This window comes from Protomyctophum bolini (assembly GCF_963924005.1).
Source record: "Protomyctophum bolini genome assembly, chromosome: 14".
Taxonomy (NCBI): Eukaryota; Metazoa; Chordata; class Actinopteri; order Myctophiformes; family Myctophidae; genus Protomyctophum; species Protomyctophum bolini.
The window spans coordinates 12,244,231-12,265,256 of NC_137875.1; the positions used below are offsets into that span (position 1 = coordinate 12,244,231).

Genomic DNA, 21,026 nt, shown 5'->3' on the forward strand with positions numbered 1-21,026 from the left:
ACACTCACTCCAGAGGGCCACTATACTATATTTCCACACTCACTCCAGAGGGCCACTATACTATATTTCCACACTCACTCCAGAGGGCCACTGTACTGTATTTCCACACTCACTCCAGAGGGCCACTATACTGTATTTCCACACTCACTCCAGAGGGGCCACATTGCATATTACTGCCGTTGCATTCATATAGCGCCTTTATCCAAGGCGCTTTACATAGATTGTGCATTACATTCACCCTTTCACACACACATTCATACACCGATGGCGGCGGAAAACCATGCAAGGCACCAACCAGCACATCAGGAGCAATTAGGGGTTCAGTGTCTTGCTCAAGGACACTTCGACACTAACTCTGGGAGAGCCCACAGGGTTCGAACTGGCAACCTTGCGGTTGACATCCAGCCACTCTACCCCTGAGCCACCGCCGCCCTGTTGTATACGTATCGATGTGCTCCGCCCAATACTGTACATGACACAGACCTATCAATGTGTGATGTAAGTGATGAAAAGTATACAGCTCAGCAGAACTGAACCCCCCACACACACACACACACACACACACACACACACACACACACACACACACACACACACACACACACACACACACACACACACACACACTTACTTACTTACTTACTTTCTCCATCAGTCCTCCTAAACCAGACTGACACTGAAAAACAGAAGTGTTTTCACTGCCGAGGCCTGAAATTGCCTTTTCCTCTTTCTGCTGTTGATTGTGTGAAACCCGGAAGGAGCATGACACATACATCTGTGTGTTCGTTCATATTCTTTTTCCGCAGTCCTTGCAGGAACTTGAAGGAGATTGATCTGAATCGATATAGTATGTAATACTCCAGAGTGTCTTAGCATCTACACCAGTCTTTGTAAATGTATTAGTCCATATTTTAATGGATATATGTGTTTTAATCCTTTCTGTGTCTGTGAAATTCCCTGTATTCCTCAATGGTGGTAGTGAGGGGAGGGCGCACACAACAGTGACAGCCGGAATCACGGCCTCGCAATTGCGCTAGTTATCATCTACACAATATTCCGACCATAGAGCCCCATACTAGCGGTGTTGCAGCTGTTCTACTCCAAACAGACATACATAGGGAGTTAGGGACACACGCGGCCAGTCATTGGAGTGGTGTGCACCGCTCAAAAATGTCAAAATCGATAAAATACACTTGATCTAAGGCTACTCCGCAAGAAAGAAAACCCACACCTGTTATTAGTTCAACTATAGGCCCATGCCCCTCTGGTTATGCAATACTGTTGTAGCCACTGTACCAGTTATGCAATACTGTTGTACGCACTGTACCAGTCAGTCAGTCAGTCAGTCAGTCAGCCTGCCTGCCTGTGTCCACTTTATGCCCATAATATGGAAATCCCTGACAGTTGGGATTTTAACAATTCCCTATAGATCTCAACGGTTTGATTCATTAACAGTTCACTTTAACGACTCCTGTTGTTACAGTACAGTCAAAATTTGTGTACACTCTCAAGTGTTACGGTTTGAAATTAAACAGTTTGAGAGCCAACCATGCAGTATTGCAATTGTACAGCAGGCGCGACGTCCACACAACCATTTCTGACACGGTGCTAAACCGGTTCTGGAAAACTGTTCCAAATGTGATGATGAAACCCATTCCGGTTCCACCATGTTGGATCCAGTTCCCGAGCGCAACCCTATACTGGCATTCACACAGAGACTTGTGTGCATTCTCCAGGGATCGCCTTATACAAGGATCCATTGCTGTGCAGTACAGCTGTCTCCGGACAACCAACTCACTCACAAATGAAATGAAATATAAAAAAAGTGGTTGCTTCCAAGTTGGCGGCAGGTTTGTTTGTCTCACAACAACACAACTCTATAACTGAAAGTCTGGACAAATAAGTCATGAAAGGTACAAGGTCAAGGTCACTGAGAATACATTACTGTAAGTAAACAGGTACACTATTCGCTTTGACTTATTACGAGAGAAGCATGTGATTCATTTCATCCTCCTCATCAATCACGGTAAACCCCACCCCACCCCCGCACCGCGCAGCACTCCAATCAGGTTTAAACACAACCAACGAGTCGCCAACACCGGCTGACCCTGCAGGTCTGAGCTTCCCCCCCCCCCCCCCCCCCCCCTCCCCCCTCACCACTGCTGTCATAAATATAGAAAGGCAATCCTGTCACCCAGATGTTATCCATCCAGGCAGCCAGAGGTTTTATCATCTGCCTCTCTGAGCTGCTGGGTAGGGTACTAGAGAGAGAGAGAGAGAGAGAGAGAGAGAGAGAGAGAGAGAGAGAGAGAGAGAGATTGCTGTCGATATAGACAGGATTATTTTAAACTCAATTAGATGACTTACATCTTAGTGTTTGTTGCCATGTCTTCAGATTATCCCCCCCGTGCAGCTGTTAGGGTTGAGACTAGGATGCAGGTTCTGTCAGCTGCCTGGCAGGGTTAATGAGAGAAGTGATGCAGAGTCACAACTATGGTTGTTGTCACCAACAGGAGATTATAGTTGACAAGCCATTATCATACAAATAGTTGTGATTAATTACTCTTTTTTTTTGGCAATGAACCGTTATGTGAAACATAAAAAATATTATTATATTTCTCATTGCCCTTTTAGGCTCTGTATAGGCCTAGGCCTACCAAAAATAAAGATAAAAGAGGCACAGGAGCATACAGTATATGACAATATAATACAGCACAGGAGCATACAGTATATGACAATATAATACAGTAGACAATGATAATAGCTAAAATAAACAAACAAGACAATACTGACATTTATTTACCTACCGGTATTTCAAAAATGAATAGCGGACCTACACAACAGATTGGCTATTATGAATTGAAAAATGTCATACAATTCTCATACATTTAGCCATACTTTTTTGAGTGAAATAATTGTGATGATCTCACACAATTGTGAGATTGCCAAGGTAGAGCTGGGTAGAAGGTGTTTATAATAAACAACATTTGAGAATTAATATTTTATTTTAAAAGAATTAAACAAAGAAAACCCACCCCTTTTCATAAATTATATAAAATGTGTGTGTGTGTGTGTGTGTGTGTGTGTGTGTATATATATATATATATATATATATATATATATATATACTAAATAAACGTTTCAGTAGTTTGCGAATTTCTCTTTTTGGTCTTGAGCTAAAGTTTGGGAACCACATCTGCAAGCCATGGCTTTCCAGAAGCAGGCTGCGTCCTCTAGTGGCGGAATAGTGTATTTACATGTTATTGTCACAGTCTAAAAATAAATAACTGTAGGCCTACTATTATATTAAATTAAATACTGCATTGTGTCACCATAACTACAGGAATTAATGATCGGCAGGGAGTAACATCCACAATATAATCAGTTGCCTGTTATCTCTGAAAGTGGACCTAACTTTAAACTATATGGCTATAGGCGCAATTTGGAGCTAGATATTTTTTATTTTATAATGGGTTGATCTAGAGTTGCAACACCCGCCATTGACAGCCCATTGAACCAAGTAGAAAAGCCCTATCTAGTTGTATTAAACAAACTCACCAACACAGCTGTAAAGGAACGCTTCAATTATCCTCTTTCAATCTGCAAAGAGTTTCATAAAAATCCACCGTAGTGTTGAGCAGAGCTACGTCTTTCTGTCAAAAAAAATCCGTGCAGTCGATATATGATTCATTCAATGTCCAAAGATGTTGCATCTTTTTGGATGGACGTCAAGCCATGTATTTATAGACGTTCTTTTCATCAGTCAATATCACCGAAGAGACAAAATAAGTAAATGCACAAAAACATAAAACACTGAAAGTCAACATTCAATGACCACTGTCGAAAACAAACTGTGTTGCCTTCTATTCCCCTATCGCACACCTGGGCGAAGTGCAATCACCCACTGGCCAATCTGAGAGCCCAATGGCTAAGGGAAAAACAGCGCCCTCTATTGCCGTGAGTCAACAGTCTGTGACTGTCTTTAGACTAGAGACTACTACGCCAGATGAATCATTGCACATTCCTGACTATTTTATTAATCAATTCATCTAATGTATTGTTCATGAATTGATTTATTTAAATATCCAGATAGTGTATATTTTCAACTAAACTAAATAGAATGAGTTAGCAGTCTATCGTTGTTAAAACTTAAAATGTACATCAATAAAATAAAGAACGCTAGTCTTTCATACTTAGATGTAAAGGGGTCAACCCAACTTACCAAGTGCTTTAAAAGTGATTAAAATCATTTCTGCAATCAAAGGGTTTTATAGTAAATAGTGCATTTATATGGCGCATTCATCTAAGGTGCTTCATGCACAGATTGTGCATTACATTCACACACACATTCACTGATGACAGAGGAAACCATGCAAGGCACACACCTGCACACCAGGAGCAATTAGGGGTCCAGTGTCTTGTTCAAGGACACTTCTACACTAACTCTGGGGGAGCCCGGGTTCGAAATGGCAACCTTGTGGTTCCCATCCGGCCACTCTAGCCCTGAGCCACCGTCGGGTACCTAATATAATGCTCCTAGTGCAGGTATTCATCATTGTGAGTGGAGCGACTCAAATAAATAACTGAATAACTTGCCACAAAAATGATTTATAGTAGTTTTAGTATGAATAAGATTGTTTTATTTACCAATTGCTGCTGATGCAGAATATATTTTTGAAATTATTACGTATCAGAATATAGAGCTATTTAAACAATTATTATAACACAACATCACTGAACAGCACCTTTGGCATACGGTACATAAAAGAACAACCAATATCATCCAACGGAGCACAAACAACACAACTAAATAATTCTGCAAAATTGTTGCCGTCAGGCAGAAACCTTGTACCTCCATCTTTCATTTTTTTGTTTGTAAATTAATGTCTTACTTATTGTCCTATTACAATGTCATGCCATAGCCATCAACACAAATGTGATGAGGTCAGCACATTTGTGTGGCTATGACCGTTTCAAGCCAAAGGAGTGTTCGTTGTGCAAAACAAATGCTTGGAATGGATTCAGAATCATGAAAACACCCTAGTTTGACATGTCATATGCTAATTAAGCATAATGACATTTTGAAAATTGTGCCTTTATAGTTAATGGTATGATCACATATAACCCCCTATAAAATAAATTGCTCAATGAAGACAGCCGGTCAGCAGGTGGATTCATGAATGTATGTATATAGACAATGAAACAGGGGTTCTTTTTTTTTCTCTCTCAAATTTCCTGAAACGGTATGATATTGGACCCGACAGCGGCGATTTGAAATGTAAGGAGACAGACTCAGAGATAAGAGCCATGCAGTAACGGTCCGTCACAGAGCCAGTAACGGTCCGTCACAGAGCCAGTAACGGTCCGTCACAGAGCCAGTAACGGTCCGTCACAGAGCCAGTAACGGTCCGTCACAGAGCCAGTAACGGTCCGTCACAGAGCCAGTAACGGTCCGTCACAGAGCCAGTAACGGTCCGTCACAGAGTCACGCTGTTGGTGATCTTGTCGGGGGACAGGTAGCAGAAGGGCAGCCTCTTTCCCTCGTTGCGTTTGGTGATGGCGCTGCCGATGTCCGCCAGCTCCCTCCTGAAGCTCTCCATGGCCTGCTTCACTGGCTTCTCTATGAAGTGCCCGTCGGGGTACATGCCTAGGTACAGCTGAAAAGGGAAGACAGACAAAAAAACAGACTTTATTTCGGGGCAACATGGAAGCCATTTTCCTCTTAGGGTACACCAGTAAGACGCCTGAGGGCGAGGAGCGACCTCGCCCTTTAGGGCTTGCGTGCACGCATCCGCCTGGGTGACAGCAGACTGCTGGGCGAGCGCTGGTGCTTTGGCATGGGGGGGTGGGTCAGATGAATTTTGTACTGGCCATATATGGAGCGTGTCTTGAGTGTACACTGTACAGGGTTTGATGGGGTCAGATCAACATATGGAATATCAGAACAGGTCAGCTCCATATATGGAGATCTAAGGGTGGCAGCGGGGGCAGAGTCTTGAGTGTACAGGGTTTGATGAGGGCCCAGGTAGGGGCCGGGCCTTAATTTTCGGGCCTGTTGAGAACTCTAGTTTTCGCCGGCTGCCGTGGGGGGCCGAACTAATAACTTTGGGGCAGGCTCGTCTAGAGTTTAAATGGACAGGTATCAGTAAAAAGGGAGAACCACACGGCCCCCAGGTGTAGTGTGTAGTTTTCAGTGTGTAGTATTCAGTGGAGCCCCAAGGTGTATGTAGTATTCAGTGGGGCCCTGGGGGCCCCCAGGTGTAGTGTGTACTTGTACAGTACCTTGTTGTCCTGGTACTGGCTCAGGGCCCACACGGCTCCCAGGTGTAGTGTGTACTGTGTACTGTGTGGTATTCAGTGGGCCCCTGGGGGCCCCCTACCTCATTGTCCTGGTACTGGCTGAGGGCCCAAACGGCCCCCAGGTGCCAGCAGGAGCGTCCGCGGTCCGGCAGGCTGTCTACGATGAGCTGTACGTTTGCTGTCCCCTTCTGGGTGGGAGGGGGCCGACGCATGGTGGAGGGAGCGTTGGGGATCCAGGAGCACCAGTCATACTGAGAGATACGCACACACATAGACACCCAAACAAGTACAAACAACACACATACCAGTTATACTGTATACGTGCGCATGCACGCACACACATACACACACGCCAGGGGCCCTGTCCAGAGCAGAGGCTTTTGGGGGCGGTTCTGGACAACCGTGGGTCCGACCGACTCGACACCGGCTGCACTCCCTGTGGGGGTGTGGAACGCGTGTGCCGTAAATTGAAGTCGGTGGGGCGAACGGTGCTCGAGTTACGTGGATTACAGACGTACAGACACACAAACACCTAACATCCGTCTAACGGTAGAATATCTATATAAATAAACCTTGAGTATAGTATACACTATAGAATGCTATGTCTACGTCATATGCTATCTAAATTACATAATTTAGCCTTTGTATACGCCTGCAAGGTCGTCGAGGCTAGGGCAAGCTAAGGTGGAGTGGGTTTTCAGACTACGGAACCCCCTCAAGGACCCCTGGGGGGGTCCCCGGAAAACACCTCTCCAGAGTTGACGGTAAAGAACACACCTGTCGGCCTGGGCCGTGGTTCAGCGGTCCAGGCACCTTGGCCGGTAATCCAGTCTGGCAGTGTGCCGCAGGTTCGACCCCCGATCCCGACGGCCTTTACTGCATGTCACCCCCCCATCTCTCTCTCCCCATCAGCCTACTGTCTCTACCCTCTATAAAAAATATAAAATAAAGTCGAAAGCCACAAAAAAACATAAAAACACACCTGTCCAGAGTTGACGGCGGCGTGCTGCGCTGAGCCGGTGAAGATGGCCACCGTCAGGTACTCTGCCAGCTCCTCACGGCTTTTCAGCGACTTGGGGAACTCTGTATACGTGTTGACACAAAACCACTGTTAACACCCTGAGCGGCAAAGACGGAGTTCTCCGTTCAAACAATTAGTAACGCCCAGCACTCAGGACGGAGATTTATTGATATCAAAACCGATCGCATCGCTCCACAGGCTGGGAGCGTCTGTTGCGCAACATTCAATGTTATTTTCCGGTGGGAAGTCATCGAAAATGTCCCCCCCCCCCCATTTAGCCGATGAGACAGAAAATCTTAAAACGTGAATAACTCTTGATCTAAATCACAACTGTCTGTATATTTTGACCGTTTTTTAGATTTCAAAGTTGATTATCTTTGGGCCCATGAAGCTTTCAGAAGGTTCCCCTTCCATGACCATCATCATCCATCACCTCAGAAATTTCTGACATTTTTGACATCTGAAACATTTTCTAAATATGAATTTAAGCACATGCTACTTCTGTCTGATTTTACTCAATCAGATTCATCTGCAAAAACACTTGGGGGCAGATATTTTTAATTGACAAAAAGTCAATTGAGAGTAGAGAGAGCAGAGTGACTTAAAACAAGCAAGGTGAGCACATACTGTACATCAAATGAACCCAACAGGTGTGCTATTCTTTTTTGTTTTTGTTTTGTTGCAAAAGCTTTAGTGCAAAATGTGGTGAAATGCAGGAAGCAAAGCTTTCACAATGAGATGGAGATGGCATCACAGTCACAACAGCACTGTGGCTGTCACACAGGTCACTCACAGCCACACTAAAACGTCTAGGCAGCCACACACAGCTGAAAACATGTATCACATGACCATTCACATACACTGAGCAGGTCACGGTCAAATCCTTGAACAAGGGTATTTACTTCATTTCCGGGGTCATTTTAAAGTCTGCTCTGGCTTTTAAGCAGCCTAACAGAAACATATTCACTCCCCCTCCTATATTGCGATATATCGCAATACTTCCTCCCGCGATATATATTGTATCGTCCTACCCATTGTTGTGGACAGACAAGTTGGGAACAAGTTGCAAAGTTGCAGTCGGTGTTTTACTGTTTGGAGGGTGCAAGATTAACTTATTAGTACTTATTGGCCAGTTTGTGACAGAAAAAAAGATTTTGGAAAAAATGTATATTTCCAGATTTGTGTCTTTTATGGTTAGTTTTTCAGTTACAGATATCGTGATGTATTGTTGATGAAATCTTACAATATATTGAATATCGCAATAGCTCAATATATCAGATATCGTGATATTATCATTATCGTGGGGCCTAATATCGCTACAGATATCGTATCGAGAGGTACCCATATCGTACCACGCCTCCATTCAACTTCAAACTCCATGTTTCACCATGTTATACTCCTACTACAATACTACTGGTTGTGATGGTGACGGACTATGTCGTTTTAATGCGTGAGGGGATTTGTCCATGCAGATTTGTGTCTGTCCTCGTACAAATCAATGACGACATACTGGTGGCAGTGGAATGCAAATTGTTTAAAACACACACACGCACGCACGCACACACACGCACGCACAGTGACTCTGCACCCACCACAGTAGTCGAAGTCCTGCATGCCAAAGCTGCACACGTCTTTGACGAAGGCTTGTATCTCCTCGTCCGCCTCCACCGTCTCATCACTGCTGTAGTAGATGTTCACCACAGCTGACACAAAGCTGCAATCAGGAGACAGACAGTAGGGTCACATTCTATCTGGATCACAACCTCCATTAGAGCTGACAGTAGGGTCACATTCTATCTGGATCACAACCTCCATTAGAGCCGACAGTATAGTAGGGTCACATTCTATCTGGATCATAACATCCATTATTTAAAAAGAAAAGAAAAGTGAGATTTTCCCATCATCCGTTCTTTAGTTATTGAGGGTTTAATACCGCTTGGTTTTGGCCAAAAAGGCTGGATAAATACAGAACCTGAGATAATTGCATTTCTTTGTAACATACTTTTTACAGAGCCATATAATGATGCGATATAGAGTTACATATACATATTATATATCAAATTATACATCTGACATGAAGCTGTGAGACAAACACTAGGGTCACATTATATCAGGATCACAACATCCACTATGCAGTACATGGAGCTGCACGGGACAGAGATTCTGTCTAGCTTGAAATGACACGTTTGCCCGGGTCGGGACCTAAACCAGTGAAAATAGCATCGACCATTTGTTTTAAAATTTATGGAATACCATAGATTTTTCATTGTTTTCTTCAAGAAATTACTGAAAAAATAATAATAATAAATTTTTGCTTTTAATCCATGGCACTATGGCATATTAGGAGTCCAACTAGCACTAGTGGTTCCCAAACGTTTGTTTTATGTGCAAGGGGACCCATTAACTCTGTGAGTGTTCAAATGGTGCAAGGGGACCCATTAACTCTGTGAGTGTTCAAATGGAACACTCTCAAAGTTGTACAGTATACCTGTTATGGTCATTCTTTGTGTGTTTCTGGTAACATTATTGTCCACTCATTTTGTATTTGTCTAGTGTAATCCTGGCCGCTACATTCCCTACATGCCAACCTGAGGAGAGCAACGGACTGACCTCATGCTTCCTTCTATGCATGAGGAGTCCAAGCCGCTTCTTTTCACCTGACAGGGGGAGTTTCCCCAGTTGGACGTATAGGGCCAGAGTGTAGGGAGGAGTTTAGCTCAGAACGGGTTATTCTGGTTGCCATTTTCCTGCCTACCAGTAGGCTAGTAGGCTATATAGTAGGCTGCTAGGTTATATTTTCCAGCCTCACTGTGGACACATACCATTGTAGATATATAAAATAATTAAATAAACACTGTATGGTTTGGGTGTCAGATGACACAATAACATAACCGTTACTTGATCCACAACAGTAGTGGGTCTGCCCTGTCTGTTTTTATACCCTAACTTGTCCATTCCATTTCCACCACGGGCCATCAGAATTATGCTTCCATTAAGGCTTGTAGTGCATGCGTTGACTGTCTGTCGGAGATATCAAATAATTAAACGCTGTATGGTTACTTTGATTTGGGTGTCAGCTGAAAAAATAACATAACCTTCAGCAACATTCCCAAACACAAAGCTCTGCTCTACCTGTCCTCAAACGAGCATGACAGTGTAATCAAAACAGATCACATACAGACAGATTATTTATTTACTGCGGAGAGAACACATGTTTGACTGATCATTCGTCACTCTCGTGGTGTTTTTCCCCCTCTCCCTGTCCACATGTCTTCTCGTCAAGTAAGATGTAAACATTGAGAACTGTTTTGACGTGAGGGGAGGGGAGGCAGATCAGATCAGAACACCCGAACATTTTCTAACAGCGAATAATAATAATACCGCCATCGATCCAGAGCCATAGAGTAGAAGAGTTGTGACAAGTCAATAGGAGAGATGGAAGATGGTGTACTGCAGTGACAGTGTACACACCAGCATCACTGACAAGCAAACTTAGGAACTACAGACTGGCAGCCAAGTAGCCTAGATCCTAATAGCCTACATGTAGGCAGGAAGATGGCGCCCAAATAAGACGAAATCCTACCGAACACGTCACTAGTACGCTCTCCCCCTATAAAAGCGTGGAAGGAACCCGTTATGCCAACCAGTTCCTTTTCCTTTCCCAGCTCAGTGGCCTTGTGATTAGAGTGTCCGCCCTGAGATGATCCCCAGCCAAAGACTCTGAGAAATGAGACCCAGACACAGTGCCTCCCTTCTATCAGGCCAGGGGGGAGGCAGTATAAAGACTAGGATTACTGCATGTTTTTTGTGAGGGGACACAGGGAGAACATGCAAACTCCACACAAAATCCGCTTTTGCCATTTGCTGATGATGCGGAGGAGAGAACACGCCCAGCGCCCACCAGGAACCCACCTCTTGATGGCGTCCCAGACCTTGTACCCGTCGTCCCGGTAGAAGTATGTGGGCAGCTCTTCGGTGCTGTCCACTCCTCGCGCTCTGATGGCGTCCGGGAAGCACATGGACCTGAACGTTAACGTCTTCATGGCCTTCTGGATCAGCTGCACGTGACCCCCTCCACCCGTACCGTTGGCCTGCATGGGGGGTTGGGTTTGGACAGTACTTTTGGATTTAGTTGATTTAGCCATAACGTATTTTGTCTAAAATTCCATTATTTTAGTTTTAGTCATGTTTTAATCATCTGAAATGTTTTAGTTTTTTTAGTCAACTAAATCTGCAGTTGCTTGGTGTCGTAATGCCTGATTTTACATTTGGTTGCATGCGGAACATTGAGCTTGTAGAGCTGCTATTTTCAAAGTGCAACACCTGAGCGCAAAAGCGGTTAAAATGATTGTGACTAGGGTTGTCCCGATCCGATCACGTGATCCCTCACCTTGTCAAAGATGCCACACTCACAGATGAGCTGCTCTCTGGCCTTGGTGTTAATGGCGATGGTGAAACGAACGTGTGGGATGAGTAACTAGAAGAAATCAATCAATCAATCAATCAATCAATCAATCAACCAACCAACCAATCAGCAAATAAACCAACCAACCGAACATCTCTATAAAGTATTGAAAAGCAGACATACTCATGAAGTAATGGAGAGTGGGGATTAATAAATTACTCTGATTACCTTGTAGACAGGGTAGACATGTACTTAGTTACTCTGATTACCTTGTAGACAGGGTAGACATGTACTTAGTTACTCTGATTACCTTGTAGACAGGGTAGACATGTACTTAGTTACTCTGATTACCTTGTAGACAGGGTAGACATGTACTTAGTTACTCTGATTACCTTGTAGACAGGGTAGACATGTACTTAGTTACTCTGATTACCTTGTAGACAGGGTGGACATGTACTTAGTTACTCTGATTACTAAGCTTGTAGACAGGGTGGACATGTACTTAGTTACTCTGAGGTGGACATGTACTTAGTTACTCTGATTACCTTGTAGACAGGGTAGACATGTACTTAGTTACTCTGATTACCTTGTAGACAGGGTGGACGGCGGGCAGCTGTCTGTACATGGCCACTCCGAACACCTCAGACATCAGGTGGGTCCTCAGCAGATGGGTGATGTTCTGGTGGATGTGGAAGTCTGCCGAGCGGACCCAGATCTTGGCCAGCAGCCAGTCGTACTCAGCGTCACTGGGCAGGAAGATGGGACAGTCGTCCCCCGGAGTCTGTCCCAACTGCAGGGGGACAGAGAGAGGACGGAGGGACGTGATGGGTCCATTCAATCATTCGTTAGTCGTTCGTTCGATCATTCATTCATTCGTTCATGCATTCCATAATAATTTCAAATACACTTTTTGATAACGTTCTTGTGACCAGCGCACTCTGACTTATGGTGCGTTTGCAGTTCACTTGGTGTGTGCGACCTCTCCACCTATTCTAAAATACACTTTTTGCCCTTCACACAATTAATAACAGATAATACTGGTAATAAAATAATTGAATGTTGTCCGTCTCCTGTGACCACTAAGTTGCGCGTTGCCGCGTTCGAGTCCCATTCATGACGACCTTTGCTGCGTGTCCTGTTCCTTCCTCCCTCTTTCCTGTCTGTCTTCACTGTAACTATCAAAGGCACAAAAGCCAAAAAAGAAACAGAAAAATAATAATATATCTTCATATTGTCTAATTTTAAGAATTCTGTGAGGACACATCTGCTTTTGAGTCGTCCGTGCAAATTGCTACTTTATCAAACTGGAACGATACATTTAATCCATGACAAGCATGCTAGTTCATGGTTTTAGAGGCGCCGGATGGAGCAAGACTCTGAACCCCTAATATATGTATCAAATATGACTGACGGTCGTAAACAATACAGAGACACCTCCCCGAGACAGTTTGTTTACTTACAATTCTTATATGAGACGATGACCCCATGTTATTCTCCATTATGTAAACACTTCCATGAACCAGGGGATGAGTGAGTGACGTCACGACTCTATTGCTCCTGATGTGCAGGTTGGTGCCTTGCATGGGTTCCCCCACCATCGGTGTATAAATGTGTGTGTGAATGGGTGATGCATAGCGCTTTGGCTAAAAAGCGCTATAAAAATGCACCATTTACCATTTCCCCACCTGTATGGCCAGAGGCATGATCTTGTTGCTGGCGTTCCTGTACAGCAGACAGATGGGTGCTGCCAGGTACTGCAGGGTGCACGGGTCTGTACGGTTAGGACTGATGCCTTCTAGGGCCTCGTAGTCTGCTATGTATATGTTACCTGCCTGGGGGAGAGAGAGAGAGAGAGAGTAGTCTGCTATGTACCTGCCTGGGGAGGGAGGGAGAGAGAGAGAGAGAGAGAGAGAGAGAGAGAGAGAGAGAGAGAGAGAGAGAGAGATACCTTTGCGGGCCAATGATCCCCACAATTTCAGAATTTGAAGAATTGAATAATTCATCATTCGTTAGCAGCTGTAGATCAGATGTGGTTGGTGAGCAAGTCGACACAGGCATGAGGCATGCAACTATATAAGCGTAACCCAGGATTTATGGTTAGAAAAAGAAAGGAGGACATATGTGTGTGTATACAAGACAAGAGAAAGAGACAACCACACCGAGAGAGAGAGAGAGACAGAGACAGAGACAGACAGACAGACAGACAGACAGACAGACAGACAGGTACCTGTATCTCCTCCTCCAGGGTCAGGTCTCTCTCCAGACAGGGCGCCACCATGTGGTGGGTGACGGGGAACTTTTCGGGGAGCTCGAGGCACTTCCTGATGATCACTGGGTTGACCCCGTTGAGGAACTGGTAGCCGAAGATGAAGTCCTCCTTCCAGTGTTGCATCACGTACTCTGTGGTGGGGGGAAAAGTACACTTTTATTACGTGTCAATACTGCGATGTAGAAATACTCTGTTACAAGTAAAAGTCCATATTTCCAAATGTTACAAGTAAAAGTCCATATTTCCAAATGTACTAACAAAAGTATTAGTTTCAAAATATTTACCCAAATTAAAAGTACCTATTATGAAATATGATAATAATTATGAAATCTAATAATAATTATGAAATCTAAATCTAGTAACAAAAAAGTTTTCACATGATTGTAGTGGAGTTAAAAGTACAATAATTTACTTTGAGATGTAGTGTAGTGTAGTAAAAGTATTGAAAATTGTAAATACTTGAGTAAAGTAAAAGTGATTGATCCATTGTGACGTGGGACTGACCTGAGATGGTGTTCTTGATTCTGAGAAAGATCCGTTCAAAGTCAGCAAAGTCTCCCCAGGAGGACTGGAACATGTGCATGAACTGGTTCACACACAGGTTCTCTATTCTGTAGACGGAGAATGATACCAAAACCACCATCATCATCATTATAGTTACATAATTCTCTACATAAACCATATGAATTATCTTCATAATCAGCAGCCATCTTGGATGAACAAGCTCTGTGTTTCCTAGAATGGTACATTTATTGCTGCTTGCCAGGCCATGGTATAAAGTTAAACAAAATGTGTTGTTTGATTCGTGTTAGAGATAGGGTGAGAAGTTCAGTCACGCGAGAGAGAATCGGAGTAGACTTGCTGCTTCTTCGCTTGGAAAGGAAACAGCTTAGGAGGTGATTCGGGCATTTGCCAAGGATGCTTCTCGAGCGTCTCCATAGGGAGGTCCTCGAGGCACGTCCCACTGGAAGCAGACCCCCCCACGCTCAAGCGTTATTCATAGTCTGTATTTTCGGTGGTGAGGTGACCACCGAACTACAACATGATGCCACGAGCCGCGGTCAAGAGCAAACCACCGCCACCGCCCCAGCCCTTCTCTCTGTTTTTGTCTCTCCCACCATCGAAAATCCAGACTATGAATGAGCCTTCAGACCAAGGATCAGATGGCCTTGGATCACTTCGGGGTCCCTCAGAATGAACTTACTACTAATGTTGCCCTGGAGAAGGAAGTCTGGAGCTCTCCGGTGGAGCCGTTGCCCCCGCGACTACGGATAATCGGTTGAAGATGAATGGATGGATATTTGCTCCAATCCTATACTGTCATCTGTTCCCCTCTATAGTGAATCTGTCACAGTGAGGTTCAGTCATCACATTTTTGTTGTCTCCACCAGCCCAAAGGTGTGGCATTGAGTATTATGTTGTCTGTGTCCCCGCCTGGCTGTGAACAGCTAATCCCCGTTGGCCCCGATTGCAGCAGAATTGTGAACGCACACTCCCTCACCCTGGGTTGCCCGAGCAGAACCTCTGCCCCAAACGTTTCAGATCGACCTGTTATAGCGCCACCACCAGGGCAGTACTCACGCTTTGCTGTAGTTTAGTATGAAGTCCACTCCTTTCTCGCTGTCGAATTGGATGTCCCGAGGCAGCTCACTGTAGCGTTTAACATCGATGTTCATGGGAAACCCTGGGTGCCACTCACTCCACCTAAAGCACAGTCCAGTAGTCCACACTTTAGTTACAATTAAACCCTGACTGAATAATAATAAAAATAAATCATGTCGGGACTCCCTTGGGAGTGTTTCAGCGATTCCATTTCAGTGGTGGTGGATCGTGCCTGTACTCTTTTCGCCTCCATTCCAGCTCCTTGTATCGGTGCTGTCTGGCCTGCATTGTCTTATCGTCTTGTGGCAAACGTGCTAAAATAAACCAAGAACAAACACAGACAACAAACAAGAGTTATGGATCAATAAAAGCCATGCAGACATACCATCGCCTAGGGCCAGTAGTTTTTCCTGGAAATGATGACATGGTTAATTTTTTTAAACCTTAATTGTGTCATTATTACGCTACGTAAATGTGCGTAAATAGCCGATCTACAAGCTCACAATGCGTCACAACATGATGCATTGTGAGCTTGTACATCTACTATTTTTGGTGAAGAGATTTGGTGTAGATATGGAAAAAGACCTTGTCAAGTACAGTGCAGCTCAGGTCTGCTTTACTAAGTATAGAAGTGATTAAACTGAAGTGATATTGATGTCCAGATATCATCACGGTATAGAGGGTATGCGCATGCATAAAGTGAATGGCAAATCGAGTGGCAAAGTGAGTTTAATGTCGTTTAACGTAATTTAATGCAATCAGATAGGACTTTTCTGTTTGGATGTATGGGCTGTCAAGGCCAGAAAGTAGTTTTTTGCCACTCAGTAGGCATTCCTGCATAACTTCCGGCTATGATGATGATGTCACGCGCATGCCCTCTATTCTGAGACAGCGCGCCTGGACTTTGAGAACCACTGACCTAGGCAGAGAAAAGTACCTCAAAAATTGTACTCAAGTACAGTACTCGTGTAAACGTACTTGGTCATTTTCCACAACTCCCACCGCCCAGGCTAAATGATGTCATGTCGGCTGCAATTCCAAACTTCCAAAATTTCAATCCATCAATCCATCAATCAATCAATGAATCAATGTACCTCGGCCGTCGCGGAGCTGCACCTCCTTGTCGCCCACCAGCCAGCGGAAGCAGGGGAACTCCAGGTGGTCGCCGGCCGGGGTCTTCACCGTGACGTAGCGGCAGTACCAGTCGTCCTGCACCCAGTACTTCTTCTTCTCGATCCTCACCATCTCCACCACGCCCAGGTCCTCGCCCACGCTCACCTCGTACGAGTCCACCTGCATCATGCGCACAGTGTTGTTTTTGGCAGCACATTTAGATTTTAGTCATAGATAGTCTCTTGAATAGTTTTCATTTAGTTTTAGTCACATTTTAGTCACCCGTTATGTTTTAGTGTTACCGTAGTTCCCCCCCCAGAGAGGACGTATAGGGCCTTAGTCCTACTCCTCCTCCTCCTCCTCCCAGCCAACACTCTGATTTACATCAAAAGGGCAAGTGAGCTCAAACCCACAATTCGAACATTTGGGTTTTAAGATGTTGATATTCATTTTGTATTCATCCTTAGGACCCCAAATTACACCTTGGAAAGTGTCTATTTCAAACAATACAGTTGATTTAGTCGACTAAAATGTGGGCCTTGATGCCCTTTTTACACTTGCTGAAAATAGACGATCTACAAGCTGTGAGCTTGTAGATTAAAAAAATGTCGTCTTAGTTTTAGTCGACAAAATCAACACTGGCATGCACACATCATGGCCGACGGCACAGAGTGACAGTGAGGAGGTGGTTGACTTGGAGGAGGAGGAGGTGGTTTTGGATGAGGAGGAGAACGGTGCAGCATTTGTATTATATTGCTTTCTCTTTGTTATTGTATTAGAATGTAGCACAATGTTACTTGCAGTACAGTATCCAAGTGTGAACTGTGCAAAAAGTTAAATATAACCAATATTTGATTGAACCAATCATACTTGTTTTCACCTTAAAATGGAGTGTGATAGTTAGTGATTTTCCCATGGTTGTCTCATCACTTGGTTTGATAAATCTAGAATTTCTGGACTTTGTGTCCTGAGCTACTAAAAAAATCCCTTTTGTGAAAAACAATGCAGCACGGACAATGATTTTAGGTCATATCACTCCACTTCCCGGGCTGAATTATGGGCCCAGCACATCCCTGGTGGTGTCAGTGTATTGTGTAGTCCATGTACTGTACTAGATTATATTAATTTAACCAGTGGTGTCAGTGTATTGTGTAGTCCCTGTATGTACTACATTTATACCAGCATTTAACCAACGTTAGAGACCGTTACACAAGCTGTGATGTTTCATCAGTGTTTCCGTGAAGTTACAGTCAGCTCTGCTCAAATCAGGAAAAACATATTGCTGCTGTTGGGCAGAAACCTCTTTTCTTATCTCTATATATTTTAACACAGACAGACAGACAGACAGACAGACACACACACACACACACACACACACACACACACACACAGTCGAGAATCAGTGCCACAAAGAGGCCAACTCACGGCCCCCCTCTCGAAGTCGTTGTACAGAGGTTTGTCCAGCAGCGTCCTGTCGCTGCATCGCTCTGTGCCCACCAGGGTGATGTAGATGTAGTCGTCAGTGCCTGAGAACCACTGGCTGCCTGTAGCCACCGTCACCGTGTAGGAAGGCATGATGGAAGGCACCGCGTCTGCTGCTCTCTCTCTCTCACTGCATGGACACACACACACAACACAACACAACATGGAACCACTGGCTGCCTGTAGCCACCGTCACCGTGTAGGACGGCACCGTCTGCATGAACACACACCTCCAGGTGAAATAAAGGTAGTAGCGGCTCAGGCCTGCCTAGCGGTCCGGGCACCTTAGAGGCTGCTAATCCAGCCTGACAGTGTCGTGGGTTCGACTCCAGATCCCGACGACCCTTACTGGTTGTCACTCCCCGTCTCTCTACCATCATTTCAACTTACTGTACCGTACACGCCATCAAACAAAGGCAGTAAAAATCTTATTAAAAAATATCTTTAAAATAAAAGGGGAAAAAAAGGTAGTAACAACCATGTAGAAACACTCGCTGAATTCATACTTTTAGTCTACTTGAGTAAAAATGTATAAACATTTGCAGCATGTACCGTTTCACAATTATTTATTGAGTCAAAATGTTTCGAGAATGGCAGAGCTTGAAGATTGGTTAGCCAACGTATAAAATAGAGCATAATTTGGCATGTACGTACCATGTTTTGTGTTGATAATCAAAATTGGCAAAGTAACTTAATTATTTGGCACCTGTCAACTAACCTGTAGTTAGTTACAAGTTACTAACTTGTATCTAACTACAGGTAACTGCAGGTGCAGTTTGGTGAAATGATTGTAGTAACAAGTACAATATTTTGAGATGAGATTCAATTTAGTCAATGTACAGTACAAGTACAGTACAGTACAGTACAGTACAGCGAAAGGTATTTTCGCATCTCAGTCATCATAGCTTAGTTTTTATTTAGTTTCCATTTAGTCTTCAGTGGAAAAAGGTAGTCTACGAACATTTTTCGTCTTAGTTTTAGTCGACAAAATCAACACTGGCATGCACACATCACGGCGGACAGCACAGGCCGTACGGAAACAATACACGAGTTAGATTCACTGGCTGACCGACTGGCCGGAAACCAAATGACTGGAAATTCAGTCGTGGTTTCATACGTTTAGTCTACTTGAGTAAAAATGTATAAAAATTTGCAGCATGTACCGTTTCACAATTATTTATTGAGTTGGGGGGGCTGTCACTGAGGAGGGTGAGGAGTGGATGAGGAGTTCAGGTAGATGACAGTGGAGGGGAAGAAGCTGTTCCTGAGTCTGCTGGACGTCTCCAGAGTGTGTCTTTGAGAAGTACAAAACACATAAAAGAAATATAGTTAACATACCGGTACGTAAAAATTGCACTTAGGTTGAGTAAAAGTACTTTTAGTTACCTTATACTGAAGTTCAGATGATGATCACACCTCCAGGAACGCTGAGCGGCACGCTGACTGACTGACTGACAGACAGACAGACAGACACGCTTCCTCTTTCTGCTCACACTCACTCCTCCTCCACACACTTCTAATCTAACACCATCGTCTCTCTCTCTCTCTCTGTGTGTGTGTACTAAAATAAATAGATGTAGCTTATCTTTTGTTAATTAACAGGGGTCTCCTTGTCTCTCCAGCTCACAGAAACCACTTTTTGAGGGGCACTAGCCCCTCCTATATACAGTTTTAATGTTTGTGTTGTCTGAAAAACATAAAAAATGCCATTGACAATGAACGGATAATTTACGTCATGTGTCTGAGCAAATCGGCACATGTATGTCGGACCACCATTCTTGATGATGTACGATGATTAGAGCGCCCCTCACTTCACACAGGTGTGATTTATTTTCTTTTTAGGTCGGGATACCAATTTCATCCAATCACGACCTACAGGTGTGAATATCAGCATTAACCGTAACGCTCACTCACATGGCAATGATGGCATTAGTACAAACAGAATACCAAGTAAGTGCATCATGTACAGTAACTATATTCACAGCACATAAAATACAACATGACATTTCCCAGTCAAATGAAGGGGTGAGATCAGACAACAGCTACTAGTCATATCGCTGCGGGTCTGAACACAATAAATGCAAATACAACATGTTGCTTTACTATAAGCATTAGCATACTGTGTGTGTGTGTGTGTATGCAGGGGAGGATTAACCCTTCGTGGTGGTGCCCGATGCTATATACGACCCGTTCTGGTGTAGTTCCCGGCCGGGACCGTTTTTGTCAGAGGGGTGGGGGGGGGGGGGGGAGGGGGGGCATTTAGCCTACATATATTTTTTGGGCTCCTTGACATGAAATAGTTTGCGAACCACTGATATAGAAACTATCATGATTTTAGAAGACATTTAGTAGAATATGGTCTCAGTCTAAAATGGGTTAACAAATGTATTCTGGTATTAGGGTGGTGTCGATAAGTGAGAGGCAGACAGATGGAGAAGGAAACACTGATATCCTGTTTACGAGGCCACTGTGTGCCACTTCAAAACCACTGACTGACCTCAGTGCTGGAAGAAACGCTCAGATTTTTTTACGCAACCATCTAAACCCCAGCATCATGTTGTGGGAGGAACAGATAGATAACTGCTACTGCTACAGATATTTCTGCTATTTTTGAAAACCTAGACGAAGAAATCGACGATCCTGATTAGAATATTTAATTGAGATTAGATGATTATGTAATCATTGTGACAGGCCTAGTGTATACTGAACCAACTAAGGTCCAGTTGATCAAGTCTAGAAGGTTTAAGGGTGCAGTCAGGGGTGTTGGTGCAATGGTGACAGGCTGACAGCTATAGTGATAGTTACTACTCTCTACTGTCTAGTGGGGTGTTGGT

General features: G+C 44.1%; 1 protein-coding gene across 2 annotated transcripts; it reads right to left on the reverse strand.

Annotated features, from left to right (window-relative positions):
• Positions 1-4,556: 4,556 nt before the first annotated feature.
• On the reverse strand, positions 4,557-19,624 carry alox5a (arachidonate 5-lipoxygenase a). 2 transcript variants are annotated; one of them, XM_080782308.1, is made up of 16 exons: positions 19,579-19,624; positions 19,356-19,486; positions 18,136-18,322; positions 16,692-16,890; positions 15,830-15,911; positions 15,577-15,699; positions 14,500-14,606; positions 13,954-14,126; positions 13,412-13,558; positions 12,313-12,516; positions 11,712-11,798; positions 11,234-11,412; positions 8,914-9,035; positions 7,283-7,383; positions 6,381-6,551; positions 4,557-5,657 (listed from the first exon to the last, which is right to left on the reverse strand). In XM_080782308.1, exons 3-16 carry the CDS (start codon positions 18,283-18,285, stop codon positions 5,478-5,480), a joined length of 2,025 nt encoding a protein of 674 aa, XP_080638434.1. In that variant the 5' UTR covers positions 18,286-18,322; positions 19,356-19,486; positions 19,579-19,624; the 3' UTR covers positions 4,557-5,477. The 2 variants fall into 2 exon arrangements, with proteins under 2 accessions (XP_080638434.1, XP_080638435.1); XM_080782309.1 differs by lacking the exons at positions 19,356-19,486; positions 19,579-19,624 and adding an exon at positions 18,745-18,754.
• Positions 19,625-21,026: the final 1,402 nt, after the last annotated feature.